This window comes from Leptinotarsa decemlineata, unplaced genomic scaffold (assembly GCF_025532065.1).
Source record: "Leptinotarsa decemlineata unplaced genomic scaffold, Ldec_3_MD MMD2_tig00026328_RagTag_RagTag, whole genome shotgun sequence".
Lineage (NCBI taxonomy): Eukaryota > Metazoa > Arthropoda > Insecta > Coleoptera > Chrysomelidae > Leptinotarsa > Leptinotarsa decemlineata.
Window position 1 is genome coordinate 18,085,788 of NW_027412688.1, and position 22,078 is coordinate 18,107,865.

At 31.2% G+C, this 22,078-nt stretch overlaps 2 protein-coding genes across 4 annotated transcripts in view; one reads left to right on the forward strand and one right to left on the reverse strand.

Moving 5' to 3' along the window:
* Positions 1-1,464: 1,464 nt before the first annotated feature.
* Positions 1,465-19,128, reverse strand: DCP2 (decapping mRNA 2). Of its 3 annotated transcripts, none has more exons than XM_023161499.2 (5): positions 18,904-19,126; positions 18,625-18,784; positions 14,547-14,851; positions 8,499-8,768; positions 1,465-3,788 (listed from the first exon to the last, which is right to left on the reverse strand). In XM_023161499.2, exons 1-5 carry the CDS (start codon positions 18,978-18,980, stop codon positions 3,605-3,607), a joined length of 996 nt encoding a protein of 331 aa, XP_023017267.1. In that variant the 5' UTR covers positions 18,981-19,126; the 3' UTR covers positions 1,465-3,604. The 3 variants fall into 3 exon arrangements, with proteins under 3 accessions (XP_023017267.1, XP_074038297.1, XP_074038298.1); XM_074182196.1 differs by having other exon boundaries at positions 18,840-18,979; XM_074182197.1 differs by having other exon boundaries at positions 3,735-6,977; positions 18,904-19,128.
* Positions 19,129-21,834: 2,706 nt separating this feature from the next.
* Ptpmeg2 (Protein tyrosine phosphatase Meg2) overlaps positions 21,835-22,078 on the forward strand; it is a 133,281-nt gene continuing 133,037 nt past the window's right edge. The window contains exon 1 of the mRNA XM_074182199.1: positions 21,835-21,981. Coding sequence (XP_074038300.1) covers positions 21,931-21,981 — 51 coding nt within the window. The 5' untranslated portion in view covers positions 21,835-21,930. The remainder of the gene's footprint in view (positions 21,982-22,078) is intronic.

The following is a 22,078-nucleotide window of genomic DNA, read 5'->3' on the forward strand; positions in this document are numbered from 1 at the left end:
ACCTTTGTCATCTCATGAACAAAGCTATGGTTCGGGCTTTGTTCTTGAGATCTCGTAAACGATAAGAGATAGAGTGTTGGTTAAATTGTGGCAAAATTGCGTATTTCAGACTTATTCAATGATGTAAAAAAATCGAATATAGCTCCTTTGGTTCTGGAGATACACAGGAAAAACAAAAAAAGCCTAAATTATTTGTATCTTCTTTATTCGCAGACATATTGAAAATCTGTCCACATTTTGCTAATGGCACTTCATGTGTGCTATCAGAATATGTCAATGAATATTTTATACAGGGTGTCATCTGACTTGGGCCACCCCCATTTTTGAATATTTAAATACGTACCTGTATTTTTTGTTGTAGTTTTTTTATCGTTGACGTTCACTTTATACCAAGAAATTTAATTTAATTTTATATTTCGGGATGTTTCGGTAATATTTTATTATAATTGGGTGAATTATTCCCTTTTAAATTACGCCCTGGAAATTGGTCAACTGAGTTAAATGAAAACACAATAGTAACTTTCACGCCTCCTTATGTACCGTATACTTTTTCGAGAGTTTTTGTTTAATTTTTAGGTACTTATTCATATTTTTTCAGATTTCCATTGCTCTGAGCGTTTTCTACAATGAATTTCAAATAAGAAAACCTTTTATGGTTATCTTAAACATATCCACAACAAAAATATATTATATGTATTTTGATAGGCAGAAAAAGAAATGATAGCATTAATAACATCCAAAACGATCACTATAATTGTAATGAAAATTGAACAGAAGTAACTTATATACACAAAAAAAATTATTTGCGCAATAAATGTTCAAATTGGTGTCCTTCCATATCAAGACATTTTTGAACTAGTTTTTCATATCAATTATTACCCTTAATAAAATCCTTTGCTGTATTGTTGCGAAAGCATTTAAAATCCTGTTTCTCAAGTCTTCCATATTTTATATCTCTCTGCCAGCGTAAATACTATTTTTCAATATCCCCCATAGAAATTTATCAAAAATATTAAGATATGGTGATCTTGCAAACCATCTTATTGGTCCATTATTCCATCTGTCAACAGATCAAATGGAAGAAATACCTATGCACTCTATGCACCATAAGTGATTCTTGGAGATAGAAAGATCATAACACCACATTTTTGCTAGTTAATATAATACTTACCTTTAGTTACCATGTTTAATACTGATGAAATCTCAGTAGACTATGAGAACAATTTTCGATATAATTTTGACATTTGTCATATTGAGTTTATTGGTGTGAAAATGATGTTTTCAGCTGAAGAAAAACGGGATATTATGAAAACCATAGAAACAATTATGCTACAACCTAACGTTATATGGAAATTCATTCCGAAAGGCGTCAACCGCATGAAACTTTGTTCCAGAAATAATAATGGGCCAATAAGATGGCCTGCAAGATCACCAGATCTTACTATTTTGGACTATTTTCTTTGGGGGACATTGAAAAATAGGATTTACGCTGGCAGAGAGATAGAAAATATGGAAGACTTGAGAAACAGGATTTTAAATGCTTTCGCAACAATACAGCAAAGGAGTTTATTAACGGTAATAATTAATATGGACTTCAATTCGAACATTTATTGCACCATTAATTTTTTGTGTATATAAATTACTTCATTTCAATTTTCATTACTATTATAGTGATCGTTTCGGATGTTATTATTGCTACCATTTCTTTTTCTGCCTATCAAAATACATATATGTTTTTGTTGTAGATATGTTTCAGATAACCATAAAAGGTTTTCATATTTGAAGTTCATTGTAGAAAAGGCTCAGAGCAATGGAAATCTGAAAAAATATGAATAAGTACCTAAAAATGAAACAAAAACTCTCGAAAAAGTAAACGGTACATAAGGAGACGTGAAAGTTACTATTGTGTTTTCATTTAACTCAGCCGACCAATTTCCAGAGCCGTAATTTAAAAGGGAATAATTCACCCAATTATAATAAAATATTACCGAAACATCCCGAAATATAAAATTAAATTTCTTGGTATGAAGTGAACGTCAACAATCAAAAAACTTCAACAAAAAATACAGTTACGTATTTAAATATTCAAAGATGGGGGTGGCCCAAGTCAGATGACACCCTGTATAAAAGATTCATTGACATATTCTAATAGCACACATCAGTGCCAATAGCAAAATGTGGTCAGATTTTCAATGTGTTTGCGAATAAAAAAGATAGACAAAAAAATAATTTGGGATTTTTTGGTTTTTCCTTTACATCTACAGAACCAAAAGAGCTATACATCATTGAATAGGTCTCTAAAATACAGGTATCTGTCACGAGTACCTACAAAATCGTAGGTCTCACCAGAACTTGGGCATATATGTAGGTATATATGAAGAACAGTTTTTGGGGTTGCAGTCAAGTCATTTTTAGTTGGATTTTTCACTCTGCTTTATAATTTAAAAATGGTTAAAATATTCTTCTAATTAAAATTTTCTCCTTAAAATTATTGTCACTGTCAGTCACTTCCTTCAAAAAGTGTTGTTTTGTGGAGATAATTATTTTCAATTTCACGTTAGTTGAGTAGATCAGTTTGTCCTACAAATTGTTTTATTAAATATATTTTAGTTGTTTTGAGGAAGGAAGTGAGCATCACCGAAAGTTTGACAAAAACAAAGAATTTTCTTCGAATAGCCAACAAAACCTGACTGCAACCCGAAAAAACTATTTTATTTATAATATATCTTGTCACAATTTATCTTGAATAACCTCAGTTGTGAATTTGAACAAACCGTGTGCGTAATTCTCAAAAAGTATATTTGTTCACATCAGGTCACTTATCCAATAAAATTATATATTATTATAAAAGGAAAAATCACAAAGTTTGGAATTCATATCGCTAGTTGAAATTAAGCACCAACTAGATGCCACAAGATTCAAACAATCCTGATTTTTCAAATATAATTTTCGACTTTATAAACATACATGTGATATATACAATAACTGGGCGAGCTTCATCACTTTGAAGTATTTCAGTACTTTCCAAAATTGAAAAATCCCAAATAGTATCAAAGACCAAAAATATTATACCGAAACTTATTTAAAAATCTCCTAAACTGAAAATGTCTACTGATTTCAAATAAAAAAACGATTTCAATTTCGTTGGCCATTAATTAGCAGTTTACACAATTAAAACCAACATAAAAAAAAACTTGAAAAGAATAAAAACCAACATAGTTCAAATATATTATAATCACCTCAAGTATTTAAAAAAACAAATATTCAACTTGAGAAATGGATATATACAATATCTTGACAAGTTAATTCATGTTTTCGAAAAAATAATTAGGTGTTTTAAATTCAATCCTGATCAGTTTTCAAAAATTAGTGTTGTTCATTATTCGGAATGAAAACTGCCTCAATTTATCAAGATATTGATGATCAAAACCATATGAGAATGCTTTTCGAGATTCAACAAAATAATTGACGAACATTTTATGTCTACACGCACATTCACAGAGACATTCCTTGAATTCTTTGTTCATACTGTACATTTCAGGTCATCAGTCATGGATTTTCTCTAAGTAGATTTTGAAATATCTCCCAACAAAAAGAAGTGTTTTCATGGCATACATTTCAGTATGGCTGTTCTATCGAATTTGAAATTCAACCATGAAGGGGCGCAAAATTGGATACTGGTATCCTCGTGAGAATCAGCAAATAATTGCCTCTTTGAATGTTTTTTTTCTTGCTTTTTCTTGATATGTTTGGTTTCAGAATTGTCAGTTTTTTGGATGGACTTTGTCCTAGAACATGAAACAATTACTCATTAAGTGGATGTAAATTATGTAAAAATGTGGTTTGGAGGTTTGGACTTCCACTGTCTAAAAAATGTTAACAGGTCTGAAACAAGTCAGTTAAAAAAATTTAAAGAAATAATGAATATGAAATGTAAAAGTATATAAAGATGCCAATTTGTAAAGAAATGGAAATGAATTGTTAAATAAGTAAAATGTTAATAATATACAAATAATAAACTTTGAAAATAAGTAGTGAAAAAAAAATTCAAATATAGCAACCTCACATTTCGATTGTTGGTATATGCAATTGGCTCTAAGTGATGATTCTTTATACTTCAAGATAATTTATAATCCACTTCAGCGCGCTTAACTGTAGCCACTCATTTATTTTGGTTTTTTGGTTCACTACACCAAATATTCCCAACTGGTTAATATTTCATTCAATTATCTTATCTTAAATTTCAAATCTGTTAACATTGTAATCCTGGAATCCAAACCTTTACCTTCTTTTAGCAAGAAACATTGTTAACCATATTCATAAAAAAATAAAAAGTGTGTTTTTCAATGATTTTCGTCTTGAATAAATGTTTTTTGTAAAAAATTTTCAGATTCTCATCCTTCTACATATGAATGAAAGAAACAATGACGAAATGTGTACAAGTTTTGAAAAATGTTATCCATCTCTTGCACCATTTAGCCATTCGGGGTCCATGGTATACTATTTGTGTCGAATTTGTTTATCAAAGATAAGTAGATTTCTCATTACAGTCTTTTTCAAATTACTACTGTGGAACAACTGGAAAGTACGACTATAACTGAAACTCTAAATTATATTCACAGATGATATATTTACTACGAAATTAAGAAGTTATTGCAAACACTGATAGGATGGTGCCTATAAGTGGCGATAATATTCATTTGTAAAAATCTATGAAAGTGTCTACAGATGAGAAACACATTTCCCTAATATTCTAGTCTATCATGTTTGCTTGCGATGCTTAAATCTTAAAGAATCTTAAAGAAACTGGCAGCATACATGGAATAGAAACTTCATATATTCATATATTTGGGTAACATTCCAAAACACTCTTATTCGAGCTTGAATGAATGAAATTTCAAAAATATACATACAGTATACTGAAAATGTTATGGCAGTTTATGTAATAATTCAATTGAATGGCGTGGGGTGCTTGGAGGTTGAAAGTCAAAAATTATAAACCTATTGATTTCACGTGAAGTTATCTTAAACCAGACGACATGAAAGTTTTGATTTTTCATGTTTTCCTCTTGTTGACAAGAGTTTACCTCTTCTGTATGCCTAGTTTCCCATTTGGGAAACATAAATTATATCTGGCGTACCTTTTCAACTCAACAAATGTTTGTACATAATAAATTTGTATTATGATGTTATTTCATGTGATTATTAATAATACCATGGCAGCGCCAAACTCAGCTTTTACATCGTCTTAGAGAAAAAAACAAATAACAAAAACATATATCTAAAAATAAACAAATAACATAATTAACAACCAAGTAGGGCAAATCAGGAAAAATTAAAAGTATCTGAAAACAGAATCTAGTTACAACATTTTCAGATTGCTGCATTGTTAATGATATTACAAAAAATTAATACTGCACAGCCACACAAATAAAATTTTCGTCTTGAAAAATTAATAAGTTGATATTAACTTTGTGAAAGTTATAAGAAATTTTTCCACTTTACTTCTATTTCTGACAATTTTTATATTAAATCTTTCAAGTTCATTTGATTAGAAATTTTATGCTCAATGGCTAAAATGGCCAAACAATTAAGATGATTTTGCGTGGTAGTAAAACATAAAAAGTTTTCAATTTAGACACATTCCTTTCCCCACTTGCATAAGTTATTGGTATAGTATGCAACATTATTAAGGCAATATCAAAGTTTGAGACAAAATTTAACATTGTTATTAATGTCATATTATTATGTGTTAATATCATGTACATTTATTACTTTCTTTTTTGATCAAAAGCGCAGATACCTCTGCTTATTTTATCCCATTTATGTGAAACGAATTACAATCAGTCAAAATACGTTTGAAATTGTTGCAGTGTTGAAAAAGGACCCTCTAGACATGGTTTTCATTATATAAAACATATTGTATAAAAATTGAAAATAGTTACTGAGGTGACCAATATGTTAACATCTATCAAGTTGTTTCAGAAGTTTTGTCCGTTTTTCTGAGTCTACTTTAAACTGTAACACCTTAGTGAACACTTCAATTTGATCTAAATAAGCGTCATTTGAATCAGGGTACTTTTGCCAATTGACACAATTCAATTAATTGCGTCAACATAAAAATTGCGAATTTGGGATTCGATGAAGTCGACAAAGGCTGTTTTTGCTTGGTCCTAATTGAGGAAGGTTCTATCAATGAGAAAGTTATGGAAGTGCTTGAGAATATAGTAGTCAGTTGTCGGGAGGTGCAAAACTTCGACGCTCAATTCGTTTAATTTTCGGAGGGAGATTTGTGAATCGTGCAGATGGACGTTGTCGTAAAGCAGGATCGGACGGCTTTTGTAGACAAAAACCAGCTGCTGCTAACGCAATTTTCGGTACATTTCTTCAATTTTCTCGCAATATGACTCTGGCCTGGTTGCAGTTATAGTGAATCACACCAGCTGCTGACCACCATTGGTGGGTTTTCACCTTTGGGAAGTGCCATTGTGGTCTAACCAATGTCATGAACGTCTCTTGTTGTCGTAAAGGATCAATTTTTTATCACACATGACGATCTGACTCAAAAAGGAACGTCTTGGTTATGCAAAAGCAAGGAAGAACAAACTTCGAAACGTGACAATTACTGTCGATCGGTCAAATCGTAGGGCACTCACTTTTCAAGCTTCTTAACCTTTCCAATACGTTTTAAACCATCAAAAACCACATGGGAGTTGACACCCTGTTCTTCCACCATCCCACACACCGTTTGTGATGGGTAAGTTTCCGCCAGAGCAGGTATACCTATTCGGGGCTCATCTTCGAGGCTAAAATCTTCGGAAATTTTGCAAACCAACGTCAAACATACCGTTCATTAACACTATCATTGCTAAATGCCTGGTTAAATTTTTAGGCTGTTTCGGCAGCGCTTTGGTTTAATTTAAAGTCGTAGAGAAAAATTTGCCGAAAATCGCTTTACCACATCATATAGTAATAAGCTGAAAAGAAAAAAAATTAAATTTGTAAAAATTGAACAGCACAGTAGAATACACATTTATGAAGCTATAAAACTTTTGAAACAACCTAATAGTATGTATTTCATCAGTTCGACTTCCATTGTCTAATATAAATTGATCTGACAACCCTGAAAAATTAAAAAGAATAACCGAAAATAACAATTTTATTAAACAAAAAACTGAAATTACAAAGAAATAACATACAAGCAACAACTACACAAATAAAAAATGAAATATTAAAAAATTAAAAATATTAACAAAAAATCAAAAAATTAAAAGATTTTAAACCAAGTTATATCACGACGTTTCGATTGTTAGTATCGAAAGAATTATTTTCTTTCGTGTAATTCAATGTTTATATGAAAGTAGCTGTTTCAGGAGGACTTTCTTTCAGTTTGTGTCTGAAAGTTACTTCTTTGCATGATCTACATATCCATGTATAGAGTTACTTATTTTCAAATTGATTACTTCATTCCTTTCTTTGGAAGATTCTCTCATCCCTTTTTTATATCAGATGGAGTAGCAGAAAGCCAAAAACTTTCTTTTCTATTCTCATTTTTAACAAGTCCAGACAGCACCCTGTTTTGTGTTACTTGTACCTATCCATTTTTGTTATCAAATTGTTGCCGCTCCTCTACAGTTTTTCAGAAATTTGCTTTTAGACAAAAACAATAAATGAGAAATGTTGGTACCTGGGTTGCACATTAATTGTGGCTAAAAAAAATTGGCTTAAAAAAGAAAATCGATAAGAATATAACATTTTAAAGATTCACAAAATCAATACTAAGTACCTTACAAATGATGACTTTCATAATTACCCTACTCGAAGGGTTGCACACCTGAGGCCTCAATTTTATAGACTGGATGTATCATCCCGAAATTCACTCAACTTACAGTTATATAATAAAATACCAATAGACATTATCGGTCTGAGTTATAACCGTTTCAAGGCTAAAGTTAAGCACTCGCTATTAAGGCACTGTTTCTACTCCATCGACGAATATTTGAATTATTGTGAGACATGTGTTTTTTATTTCCATAATAATTGTTTTAGATGTGATCAGCGTGTATAACAACAACTATTGTTCAATTATTGTTATTCATGTTTGTCAGTTTGACTTGTCACTATTGTACATTTTGTAGTTAATTTGATGAAATAAACATATTCTATTCTATTCATATTCTATTCTATTAACATTTTGTAACATTCACACCCAAAATTAGATATGCCGCCACGGACAAATATCCGGGGTGTCTACCGAGGTTTAATAATTTGATAACACTTTCTACATTTTTTTTCTGACATTGAGATATTTCCTTCAAAGCAAAGAAACTTTTTCAGAAAGATATATTCAGTGACGAACTTGTGTGATACAAGAACACTATAAAAATTTACTTCTTGTTTCTTGTTCTTTTTGTTTGAGGTATCAATTTAAATTTCAGATTGTACACTTTGAAAATTCACACAAAATAACTATATACTTTTGAAAAATGTATACATACTTTGGTCGTGTGTTTGTCAATTCTTCACAAAAACTGAAAGATTTGTGTCTACTCTTTTTTGCTGTACTACTGCAAATGTTCTTCAGCCTCTTAACAAAAGGTAAAACCATAAAGAAAGCATTTGGATTAACACCCATTTTTACTTTAGGGGTAGTGTCTTTTTTGTTGTTGGGCAAGTCAGATATGGGAAACCAAGAACATGACTTTATTTCGCAGCGTGTCTTCGGACTAAACTTAGTGGACATTGGGACATTTCTGATGATGTACAATCTGGAAAAGAAAACAAGAAATAAGACAACACATATGTAATATCTTCGTTCAGTTGAATGATAAGTCAGAAACTGATTGAAACTTCATATCTTTACACTGCCAAGGTTTGAAACTTGTGCAATATGCTTGCAGCAAATATATTTTTAAATTTATTTGTAAACTGGCCCAACCAATAACACAATTACATAGAGACAAATAAAAACTTTTGTTCAATTAATAATAAATAATAAATGCTTTTATTGAAAGGTTACTCAGTACAAGGGATACTAATCTAACCTAACAAATGGCAGAATTCAACGTCTGCGCATGACGAATCAAGGCAGAAATTGCTCTTCCATCCAACCATACATATGAACAACAAACTGGAACTTCCTATAATCATTTATATGAGTTACTCTTGTTTTCAGTGTCATTGAAAAAAATTGTATTGAATTGTAATTATAATTTTGGTTTAATTTCTATTTTCTTAAAATATCTCAAAAAACTTCATTTAGAAACTTCAACGAGCTAACATTGTGATAGAACACCGAAATATTCAAATTTCTTAGTGTACTTTCCACTATTGTGACAAAAGTAATGAATTGTGTCAGAAGTATCCAGGTTTCTTGTTTTTTGGGGTAATAACCTTCCACAGTTTGAAAAATAAACAGAGTTAAATCAATATAGGTGAAAAATATCTCAACTCACAAGTTAATTTATTGAGTTTTGAGAACGGAACATAACGTTGACCATCTACAGAAAGCCAATTATTGAAACTAAATTTTCTCCACTGGTTTAGTCAAGTTAGATAGATAGATAGATTTTATTTAAACTGCATTCCAAACAGGTTTACACCCGATTATATGTATATAGTCAATGTCATGGTACATAAAATATATGATTTTACAATACACCTAAAATTACGTACAAGAGAAACATGAATAAAAACAGGTATATATAGAGCATTTTTTTTAAACGACTGTCGTATTTCTAATTCATTACAGCAAAAAAAATCAAGACTTTGATGACTTACGGCTAGATCATTCACTTGCCTAAGGCAGCGATTGAGTGGACACTCTGATTGGGTGTCTGCATAGAAAACCCTATTGCGAACTAGGAACATGAAGATTGATCACACGGAAGAGTTCATTATCTGATTGAATATAATTAGTATATCATTCAAGCCTCGACGATCCGACAGGGTTGGCATGTCAAAATGTTCTAATTGAGTCCTATAGGAGATCATAGAGGGAGACTCTTTATTTTTTTTGAAGTAGGTGTACCTAAGAAATTTCTTCTGTATTTTTTCTATCATCTCTGAATGAAATGCTGTTTGCGGATTCCAAATTGTTGAAGCGTATTCAAGCTTTGATCTGACAAAGGCATTGAATAGATGAATTCCTAGTTCCCATTTGAAATCCCTGGCGTTTATCAACTCAAAACCAAGCTTTCTGTTTGCATCACGTACAATATATTCTATGTGATTTCTGAAGTTGAAGTTCAATCAATCAATCAATCAATCAATGTACTTTATTGTCTAAGAGGAAAGACTCTTGTTGACAAAGCATGGTTTACATGTACAATACAATAGTATATGCCTATTAATTTGTCAGTGATTTATATAAAATGGTTAAAATTTGCAGATATAAACAATAGATAATACATATATCTTTGGTCTAGTTGTAAAAAGAACAAAACATAAAAATAAAAATATATAAGTAAAAATATATAAAATTATTCATTTTATCTTTCGATGAAATCACACATAAATATAGAATACAGATAATTTAATCTTATGGATAAAATGCAAAAAGCTACAGTTAGCCCAAGATACTGTCACTATAATACTCCTGCAGGCTGTAGTATCCTTTAGTTAAAAATATGCTTTTGACGGTTTTACGAAAGATTCTCGGGCATGATATATTTTTTACTTGGCTCGGTAGATGATTGAAGAGTTTTTTACTCTCAAATATGAGAGAGTGTTTGGTTAATGTCGTTTTTGGTAGCGGTAGGGGTAAGTCGTCTTTTTGACGAGTATTATATGGTCTTACAATTGTCATATTGGATTTTTTCTTATGCATCAAGCACACTGTCTCAAGAATAAAAATACTGTATAGGGTCAGAATTCCATGTTTTATAAAAAGTGGTTTACAGTGATCCCTGGACTTAGCTTTTGATAAATATCTGAGAGCTCTTTTTTGTAAGACAAATACTGAGCTCATTAGCTGATAACAGCAAAAACCCCAGAACGAAATGCCATACATTAAGTGTGATTCAATGAGAGCAAAGTAAGCCATTCTGCCTGCCTTTGTTCCGAGTTCCGTAGTGATAACTCTGATTGCATAGCAGCCGGATGCTAGGTTTTTGTTTATGGTCCTTACACGGTCATCAAATTGTAATTTATCATCAATGTATATACCTAAGAATTTTATGTTGGTATTGTTATTTATGATTTGTTCATTCAAGGTCAGATTTTCATAATTGAACTTGAAGGTCAGGATTTTGGTTTTATTTCCGTTGAAGCAAAGATAGTTTAAGTCACACCAGATTTTAACTTTCTGTAAGTCTAGAAAGATTCGCTCTTTCAGAATTTCTATATCACTTCCATGCCATAGTATGGTGGTATCGTCTGCAAACATGGTAAAGGTTCCATGTATATCAATCTTACTAAGGTCATTAATCTATATAAGGAAAAGAATTGGGCCAAGAACGGATACTTGGGGAACTCCCCAGTTTATTTTTGAGATATCAGAGGAACAATTCGGCAATTTGACAATCTGATTTCGGTTCGAAAGATAGCTTGCAAACCAATCGAGTGTCACTCCTCTGAATCCATAGCAATATAATTTTTTGAGCAGTACTCTGTGATTAACACAGTCGAATGCTTTTGAAAAATCGCAGAATACTGCTCCAATAGCTCTTCCATCGTTTAGGCCAACATACAGTTCATTTAAAAAGTTGAAAATTGCATCACTTGTGCGTTTAGAAGTTTGAAAACCGAATTGTAATGTAGATAATATGTTATGTTGGTTCAAGAATGCCAATAATCCCTTTTTTACAATTTTTTCTTTAACTTCTGAAATGGTAGATAGTAAAGCTATTGGTCTGAAATTTGAAGGAGCCTCCAGCTCTCCTCCTTTATGGATTGGCACTATAACAGCTGTTTTCAAACATGACGGAAAAACACCACTAGCAAAGGATTTATTTATTTCTTCTGCTAGAGTATGTAATGCTTCGTCTGGTAGATTTTCTAATATTCTTACAGATATTTCGTCGATACCAGAAGAATTTTTGTTTTTGATTTCCTTGAAAGTGTTTTTGAGCTCATCAATATCTGTGTTGAATAAATAAAAGCTATCAGGAATGAACATGCCTTCTAAGTAGTCTAGTGGATCCATTTGCGCTTGTATATTTGAGGTTAATTTTTCAGCTATAGTGCAAAAGAAGTTATTGAGTATGTTTGGGTTTATTATTGGTTGTTTGGGGAGTTTTGCAGCTTTACCTCTTAAGTTATTTATAATGGACCAGTTTTCCCGAGTTTTATTTTTTGCCTTGTCAATTTTATTCCGATAGAACTTTTTTTTCAATGATAGATCTGTAAATACGCTTATATTTGGTTATATATGATGAGAAGAGTTCATCGGACATGTATTTATTGATATATTGCAATGATCGCAGATTCATCTCTGAGACTCTGATACCAGAAGTTATCCAAGGCTTCCTTTTATTTTTTGCTTCTGTACTGGAAAACAACATTGGAAAATACGTTTTAGTTTTTCATGGAACACATTTATAGATTCGAGAGTGTTATAGTTACTATTAAATATGACTCCTAGATATCTGATTTGAACAAGTTTTTCCAGTTTGGTGCCATTTATTGAATATTATTTTGAGTTGTTTTGGAAACACACTACTTTCAACAACGCTATTGAAGATTATATATAACATATAACCTTTGTAAAAGTAAGATGGAATACTGTCAACTCCAGTTGATGTTTTGGGTTTCACGGATCTAACTGCTTTACAGATATCTTGTTTGGAAATTGATGATATACATAATTCTCGCAGGTTGATCTCTAGATAGAGATTGGTGCAACCTGGAGAATCATTACTATAAACTGATTGAAAATATTCAACAAAAGCATTAGCAATATCTTGGTCATCAGAAATGATTTCATCTTCATATCTGAAATTATTAGATATTTTGTAATCATTTTTTTTACTGTTTATGTAATTTCAACATTCTTTAGAGTTTTTACTGATTTTATTTTCAACAGTTTGTATGTGAGAGAGCTGACATTGTTCCATTTTACTTTTACTTTAAGTTCACAAAATTTATTTCTGTATTCACTATATTTTGGAGTTGCACGTTTGGATTTTTTAAAGTATTTTTCCTTTTCCTTTATCGTCTGCCCAAGTTTAGCGCTATACCAGTGGCGGAATTTATTATCGTACTTTATTTCCTTTTTTTGCAAGCATTCGTTGATGCTTTTTACAAAAGACTCTATGGTATGTCTTTTGTAAAAAGCTCAATCAACTTATCCAGATCTTTTGATACTAACACATTTTCCCATTGAGTTTGGCTCACTAGGTGATAGAGTTTGATGTAATCACCGCTCCGGTGATCAAAATAATATCAATTTCTAGTGGGGGGTGATACTCGTCTATGTCACCATGCAGGCTTGAAGTTGTGTGTTGTAACACTTGTGCTGGCTAAATTTGTTAGGACGAGGTCAAGAGTGACGTGGTTTGAATTAGTTATATCATTTACAGAAAAAAGATCATAGTTGCTCATGAGGTCATCAATATATTTACCTTTAGCTGTGCAGGTCTCGAAACCAAACAATGCACCATTTATTTCCGGAATATTAAAGTCACCTATAATGTAGACAAAATCGGAGTTATTCAATTCATCAACACTTTCTAGAGATAAAATGAGCTCATTGTATACTTCTTGTCTTGAATTTGGGGGAATGTATACACAACATATTAAGATTTTGATTTCTCGAAACTTAACAGAGGTGATTATCCAGTCATAGTCTACACTATTACTTTTGGTGATCAGCTGTGGAGAATGCTTCTTTTTGGCTAGAATCATGACACCTCCGCCTCTTAAAGCTTGCATTTTTTCATACTTTCTGTCATTGCGAAAAACCCAGTATCTGGAGTCTCTTATTTCACCATCGTAGAAGGAATCATTCAGCCAGGTTTCAGTGACAGCTAGGACATCTGAGTTCTGGCATGATACATTTTTATTGAAGGGTTCTAATTTGATTCGCAGGCCCCCTACATTTTGATACGCAATTTGAAAATGCTTCTTGGAACTGCTGTGGCAGCTCACTTCTGACCTAAAAAATCATTTCCTCTGTTTTTCAAAAAGTTGAAACGTATTACCATGACTCCAGGTGGCCAGTAATTCTTGAAGGATGAGAACTTTCCTTTGTTTTTGAGTTTTCCACAGTAAAAACGTCATCTTTGTTATCTTCTTTGAGCCAATTTTTCCACATCTCAGGTGTTGCTTCTTTGTTGTAGGCAAAATTTATGATAACAACAAATTCCTAACTAATTGATGAACTTTATGTTAGTTCATAGTAAGCAGTAACTGTTCGGAGAGAACTTTTTAGTTTGTCTTTAATACACTTCAGCAGATTCTCTATCGATTTAACTTTGTTTATTTTTCAGATTGTGGAATAATACCTCGGAAGCCATCTGATCCATTTCTGAACCAAAAAAGTGTTATAAAATGAATTTTATAATGAATTGGCTGCCTATTTAAATAATCGGTCGGAAATAACTTACCTTACTAACTGCTCATTGATTGTAGACTCCAAATAGTCCTCAGGGTCAATATATTCGCTGATATCAAAACCTGTTTCTTCTAAAACCTCTCTTACTGCACAATGTGCTGGATCTTCCTCTTCATTTACTTTACCCTTGGGAAAACCCCAAGATGATTTGGCCCAATAACTTTGAACTAGAAGAACGTGGGACATATTTTCAGATAATATTATGGCCCCATAAGTAGGTACAACTTGTTTGTATTCTTTCCATTCTTCGAGTATTTCTTTTAGCTTGTGACTTTCACTTTTTAAGAATGGTATATGCTGTAATTGAAAATTGACCAAGTCTAGAGGATTCAATTTTATGTACCGCCTCCATCACAGAACTAATGTATCTAAGATACCCCTTACCCGTGCATAAAGTTCTACCTTCAATGGGTTTCTCTTTTTATTTCACAATAAGTAAGTTATAATAATATCATTATATTATATTCGTAAAGTGGACAAATGAAGTTATTGATATATTATTATTATCACCACCAACTGCCAACTAATAAACATGATTGGGCAGGCCTTCATTCTATTTATAAAGCATAATAATGATGATTCAGAATGTGTATTTGATCTCAAGCTGTATAGTACGAGTCCAGAGTCCATATGATTGAATGATACTACTTACGGGTCTCCGTAAAAACATAATCCAAACCAAAATATTTTTGATTTGCTGAATTAATATGTTACACAAATAATGAAAAAAATATTCCGTCTAAGAGAAACTCATCAAAAGGCAGAAACTTAGGCACTTTTGTTCAATGTTTCTCATATAAACAGTGAACATTCCTTATTTTTATACTTGAGTGATGTTGAATATGTCGAATGATATAGGAAAGTAATTTTATTTTTCAAGTTCATAGTTTCATCAGAAGTTTCACAGACTAAAAGGCATGATTAATTAAAAAGTCATAGAATGTTGTTTTGAAAACTTCAATATGTTTTATTTCACCAATCAATTTTTCACATTGGTTATAACACTTGATTCCTAGATATGTGAATGAGTTTTGTGCTAGGTCTAGACGGGAAACCGGTGGACGTATTTCATTTGAATTACGAATGGTATACTCACGCATAGTATTTCCTCTCACATGATTTTGTTTTTCTTTTATGATGTTGCTGGTTATTAAATATATATACATACAAGCAAGATCAGAATGGACAGTCTTTTAAATATCAGTCTACAGCTCACCTGATAATGAGCTTTGACCATTCATCTTATAATTTTTTCTGCATAAATTATGTACGTGAGCAGAGTTACCCCAGAATATCAGACCATAGCTTAATAAGGAATTAACAAGTTCATGGTATGTTACTTTAAGAATATCCAAAGAGACGTCCAATAACAACAAATAACAATAAATAACGTCCAATAACAAAGCAAATACTGCTCAATTTGGATACTAGATTGTTGTATATGAATTTCCTATGTACGCTTGTGATTCACATAAATTCCAAGAAATTCAATTCATTATTAATGGACTATAATCATAATGAATATTCTTTTGCTGGAATAACATGAAAAATCTCTTATGTATATCAACTGATAGTCTGTTATCGACACACCACTCATAAAACATATTTGCAATATTTGATATTTCCAGATTTTGATAGATTACTCTCCGCAATTAACTGATTGTTATCATCAGCCTAAATGATAAAACCAATAAAAAGTAAAGGACCCGGAACCGATCCCTGTGGTTGAATTTGCAGGATTTGGCTCAACAGATTCAATCATTACTATCTGTATCCTGTTTTCTAAGTGAGATGCAATCCACTTATTAGCTACACTCCGGGATGTCCAGATTGTAGAGCTTATCTAACAGATGTGTGTGCATAATACTTTAGTGGCAGTTTCGAAGGATTTTTTATGTATGAACCCGTGTTGACAATTTGAAATGAAATTATTTTATTTAATAAAACAAGTGAGTTATATATTGAAGGTGCTGTCTATTACCTTGGCAAACTGGTATTGTACACATACATTTCTGTAATTGCCGACATCTTTTCTAGATTCTTCAACCTTATAAATTGGGACTGATTTTAATATCTTAAAAACCTTTGGATAATGTCCATCAACAAACATGTTTATTAATATAATGTTTATTATGTGTGATAGTGGATAACATATTAAATCAACAACTTTTTTTTCTTCAGCTTTTCCGCAGAAATCATCTACACCAGCAGAGGCTTTTTGTTGTTTTTTATAATTTCATAGATCTCCTGTGGTGTGGATGGTCTTAAAAATATAGTACTATTGAAAAATTTACGTTTAATGTTCTCCAAGTTCAATTTAGTAGCTCCCACGTTCGTAAACAATTAATTGAAGTGATTACAAATCTTAGTTTCATCTTTTTCCTGAATATTTTTTATTGTTAGCTGTGATGGTAGCGGAGTTGTTGATTTATTTTTTGCTTCATTGATTATCTTCCAACTTTCTCTTGATATGTTATTGGAATTGTTTATTATATCATTATTATATTCTAATTCAACCTTCTTGATTTTTTCTCTATACTGAACTTTTAGGCAATTATAAAGTTCTCTGATGCAATCATTTTGTGTATGTTTGATTATTTTTGACATTTTGCGTAACATTTGATGAAGATTCTTTATTTGAGTTGAACCATGGCGTTTTGTTATTCTTAATTTTTTTCTTTTTTAACGTGAAAGCAAGGTTGAAGTAATGTTCAAAAGTGGAGTGAAAACAATTGAATGCCTATGCCTTATCTACAGTTTTCGAATTAAATACCTTAGACCATTTTTCATTAATAATAATAGGTCTTTATTCCCATAATGATACAATAAATAAATGTAAACATTTACTGAAACGGAAAAGGCTGAAGATCAGTTGGTTGCATCAAAAGAGGCAACCTCTGTTTTTCATCTTAGGCCAACATTGAATAGTAAGCTTCTGAACGTCGTTAAGTTAGATTCTGAATAATCAGGTTTGAATATAATTTCATTTGACTCATAATCATTTAATAAAAATAGACATTCACAAGTCAGAAATGTATGGTCTGATAAGTATGAGTGTTCAATATTCGTTGATATAATGGATAGATTAGAAAATAATACATACAGATTTATCCGTTTTGAAAATTAGGACCTTTCATTTTTGCATATGCTTGTGGGTAAAAGGTCATAAAAGACATCCATGACAAATTTTAGTTCTGTAAATGGGATTTTAGCAAAATGAAAAATATTTAAAATTATGCAGATTTGGAATTGCTTTCAATTGGCCAAGTTCTATACCTTTTTTTCCATTATATCTAAAAATGTTTCATCAGTTTCCAGTGATTGAAGTGGATAACCTTTCAACACATTACTTGTAATGATTTCATTTAAGTTAAATACTGCTATTTATATATTTTGCTTTTTGGATAGTATAATACATGGGTAATATTAACCAAGTTAATAAAAACAAAACAGCATTGAAAAACTTGATCAATAAATCAGATCATAGACCTATGTGTTGAGGAGACAGTCTGCAGCATAATGAAACAATACCAATGTAACATATTGTTTCAGTTTAAATATACATAATCTCATTTTTTAGAGCTTCATTCGGCATTTGCAAGACTGCTACATATGAATTAACAAGCAAGTGCTTGAAGTTTTTAAAAGTCTGATAAAAATGATAAATCAAATCATGAATCATGACAAATGATGTAGTTAAAGCTGTTGATTGATTGCATATTTGATGTAGGCCTCATTATCAAAAACTGCCACAATTTTTTCTGAATATTTTATTCTATGAGAATATTCATCAAAGTAGATATATTTTCTCCACAATGGGTGCCTGATATTTCCCTAGTCCCTAACATTTGTGCACAGAAGACATCTCCATAAATTGAGTTCTGATGGTGACAACTATTCCCTATTAATAATGCCTTGTGATTAATCCACACCGCAAAAGGTTTACAACAGATACTCTTGTAGTTATTAAACTCAGTACTGAATTGTCAACACTGAACCATTCACTTCTGAATTACTTTGTTGTTTTCATCCTATTTAGACAATTTACTTTCTTAATAACAGTAACTAACCTGGAACACATGAGCTGCAAATTCATATATAGTGCAAGGTTTCAAACGACTATCGTTGCCCACGAAAAAATCTAAATAGTACCAGTGGGCTAGTTCGATTTGAAAACAAATCCTTATTAAATTCTGTTTGGCAGATTCAGGCACAAATATCAGAAACCTCCTGCAAAAAAATATAAAATTATTAGAAAAATGAAAAAACTTTACAAATTCTTTACATCTGATATTCCTAATTACGATTCAAAATATTTTCAAGGACAAATAGTATTTCCAAGTAATTACGTTAATATGTCGTCCAATACATCTATTGGAATCGAATGTTCTACAGTCCTCAACTCGACGTTTTCTCCTTCATCCATTTTTCAAAGTGGAAATCAATGTAAACAAAAAAAATTATGTAAATTGCTCTGGAAAATATTTCTTCAAATCTAATATTACACTTTCTCGTATCATGTCGAATCCGGATTCTGACATTTTCTCTGTTGTAAGATAAGTGAAGGATGTTTTGTACTACTATTCTATTCAGTGTTGGCAGTGTTGCCAGTTGGTGACTTGTAACTTGAAACAGATTTTCTTGTTCTGTTCTCAGCCTTCACATTAGTTAGGAAAACTACAACAATTTAATGGTAATTAATGGGACCAGTAAATGATACAAAATATTTTGTAATATTTCGAATTATCCATTGCAAAATCAAGCTTTGATCTTTGTTGAAGTGTTGAAGTGAGCCTAACAAGGTTCTAGTTTACTAGTATACTGGGTACTTTTTTATTATGGAATTTTATATTTATCCCATAGATTTATTGATAAATAGAAAAATATGGGGGTATTATTTTTTGTGTCTGTTTTTGAAATATTGACGAAAAGCTTTAATCAACTCATGTACTCAGTACTTTTTTATTATGGGCTTATATATTTCTTTCACTCATCGATTTTTGATATGCACTCCTATATAAATTAATTTTAACCATGAAAATGAAAGATTACTCACTTATAAATTGAAAAATGAATGTTCAAATCCCCTCCATCATCAATTAGGAAATTTTTCCGTTACTCTATCTTTCTCAAAGTGTTCACATCATCATGTAGTTTGCTTGGGAATTTCATTCTTTAAATAGCAATACAAAGAATATTGAATTGAAAATTTACTAAATTCACGATACATTTAAATTCAATATTCTTCTTTGTATCCAGTGAGGTGTCAACCTCTTTTAATTTAATAATTCTTTATTGTATTGACATGTTTCAATTGTTTAAATGTAACATTCTTTTCGACACGGCCAACCTCACTAACAGTAATTTATGACCTTTTATATTGATAATTTTTATATTGTATCACCATCATACAAATTTTTTAGATTTTCCCTGAAGATGATAATACATTTTATCGAAATATTGGAATAACTTGTGTTATAAGAGTACACTTCCGTTCTGCTGATCACCCAAAGATAATTTCCAAGTTTTGTTCTTAACTAGTCAGTATTGAATCTATTGGAGCCTCTGTAGACACCCTACATTTTGTTTTATAAGAGAGAGGACATTGGTAGATCAAAATCTTCAGATGATGTGGTGCTGCAGGTTTTTCCGGGTTTTCCTGCAGCTGAAAAAGCAAATGCGCCACTGGAATCAATGAAGTCGCCCCGGAGCGCCAATTAATTTTTATTGCTGTTTTCATTTTTATCGTTGTTTTAAAAAAAATGTCAGCAAAGAATGTTCTTCATATTAATGTATATATATATATATATATATATATATATATATATATATATATATATATATATATATATATATATATATATATATATATATATATATATATATATATATATGGTTAATGCAGTCAATCTGCTCGAAAATAATTCCATGAAAATCAAAAAATTAGTAGATAAGTACTTTAAAAAAAATGTCAGCAAAGAATGTTCTTCATATTTATGTGTATATATATATATATATATATATATATATATATATATATATATATATATATATATATATATATATATATATATATATATATATATATATGGTTAATGCAGTCAATCTGCTGGAAAATAATTCCATGAAAATCAAAAAATTAGTAGATAAGTACTTTTTGATTTTTCCCATATTGATTTCAATCTAAGAGCCATCGGTAGACAGCTGTTTCAGCCTATTGGGCATCGTCAGTACTGGGAAAGCGGTCCTCGATTGAAGACAAAATGAGAAAAACCAAGAAAGTACTGCTACCGCAGTTGTCGGTTGATTGGTCAAACCACCAACACTGACATAAAAACTTGGCAAGTTGACTTGAGTGTCACACCAATAGGTGGTTCCACTTATGTTTCACTTGCGTTTACGCAGCTATTTTTATCAAGTACGAAGTAAATTGCATGAAAAGAGAACAGATCTAAACAATTTGAGCCAAATTTATACATTTATACCTAAATACGAGAAGGAAAAGAAAAAAAATCCTCTAGTATTCAAAGTTTTTTCCATATGACACTGTCAAAAAGTGACATATTCAAAAAATTGTTATGCCTATTATTTCAGTTCGTGTTGTTCCAGTTATTTATTATTTTCCCGTTAGTAAGTGTTCCATATTTATATCTTTATATAAAATAAGTATATTGTAATCTATTTTAGTTGTCCTGATGAAGGTAATACATTTACCGAAAGCTTGACACATAACAAAGATTTATATATATATAATTTATATAAACGTTTTGTTTGTAGTCGCTTTTGTGTAAAGTTATGTCACTGATAGGAGGCCTAGTTATTTATACTCATTCAGATCTTGGACACGCTGAATATTTTGTCGGCATTTCTTAATTTATTCGACAGTAGCTTTTCAAGAGATTACAATCAGTATCACATGAATTCTGAAACAGCATGGGACGAAAATGAAATTCATCCCTTAACTCTTATTCAACACTGTATATATACTGTAGAGGAATGAAAGATATTAATACTTTGCAATTGGAAAAATAGAAATGGTGGAAATCATAGTATGGTTTATACAAGTTGTTATATGAAGCTTAAACAGAAAAAGATATCATGAAATGAATAATTATCGTAGATATCGATATGCCCAATTATCAATTCATAGAAATATACTAACGACATAAAAATTGGGTGAGATTTAAGGAAATCTTTTGCATTAATCTGTCATTATCGTTTCTTTTATTTTAATTTTTTATTACTTTAAAACCCCTTGTAAAGTCCTATAGCGTACGCTCCTGTCCCTATTGCGAGCTGTAGGCTGCTGTGTTCATGATGGGAACTGGAAAGGAAGATAATAATTATGTCCAGTCCAGTTTGGTGCGCGAGTGCATATGTGTGACCCTGCAAACATGGCTGCCAATTTAACAAACGAACAAGAAAATGTGAGTTTTTGTTTATTTTCATTTTGATAGAAGAATATTTCAGTTACTTCTTGAAAAAATGTGAAAAAATAAAGGTTGTGTATCATGGATTATCAGG

Coding starts and splice junctions, on each gene's coding strand:
- DCP2 (XM_023161499.2), bottom strand. CDS start 18,980: ATGGATGAAGGAGAAAACGTCGAGTTGAGGACTGTAGAACATTCGATT. Junction 14,852..18,624: donor TTGCAGCTCATGTGTTCCAG/GTTAGTTACTGT, acceptor TTTCAATTACAG/CATATACCATTCTTAAAAAG. Junction 8,769..14,546: donor ATCAATGAGCAGTTAGTAAG/GTAAGTTATTTC, acceptor TTTCTTTTCCAG/ATTGTACATCATCAGAAATG.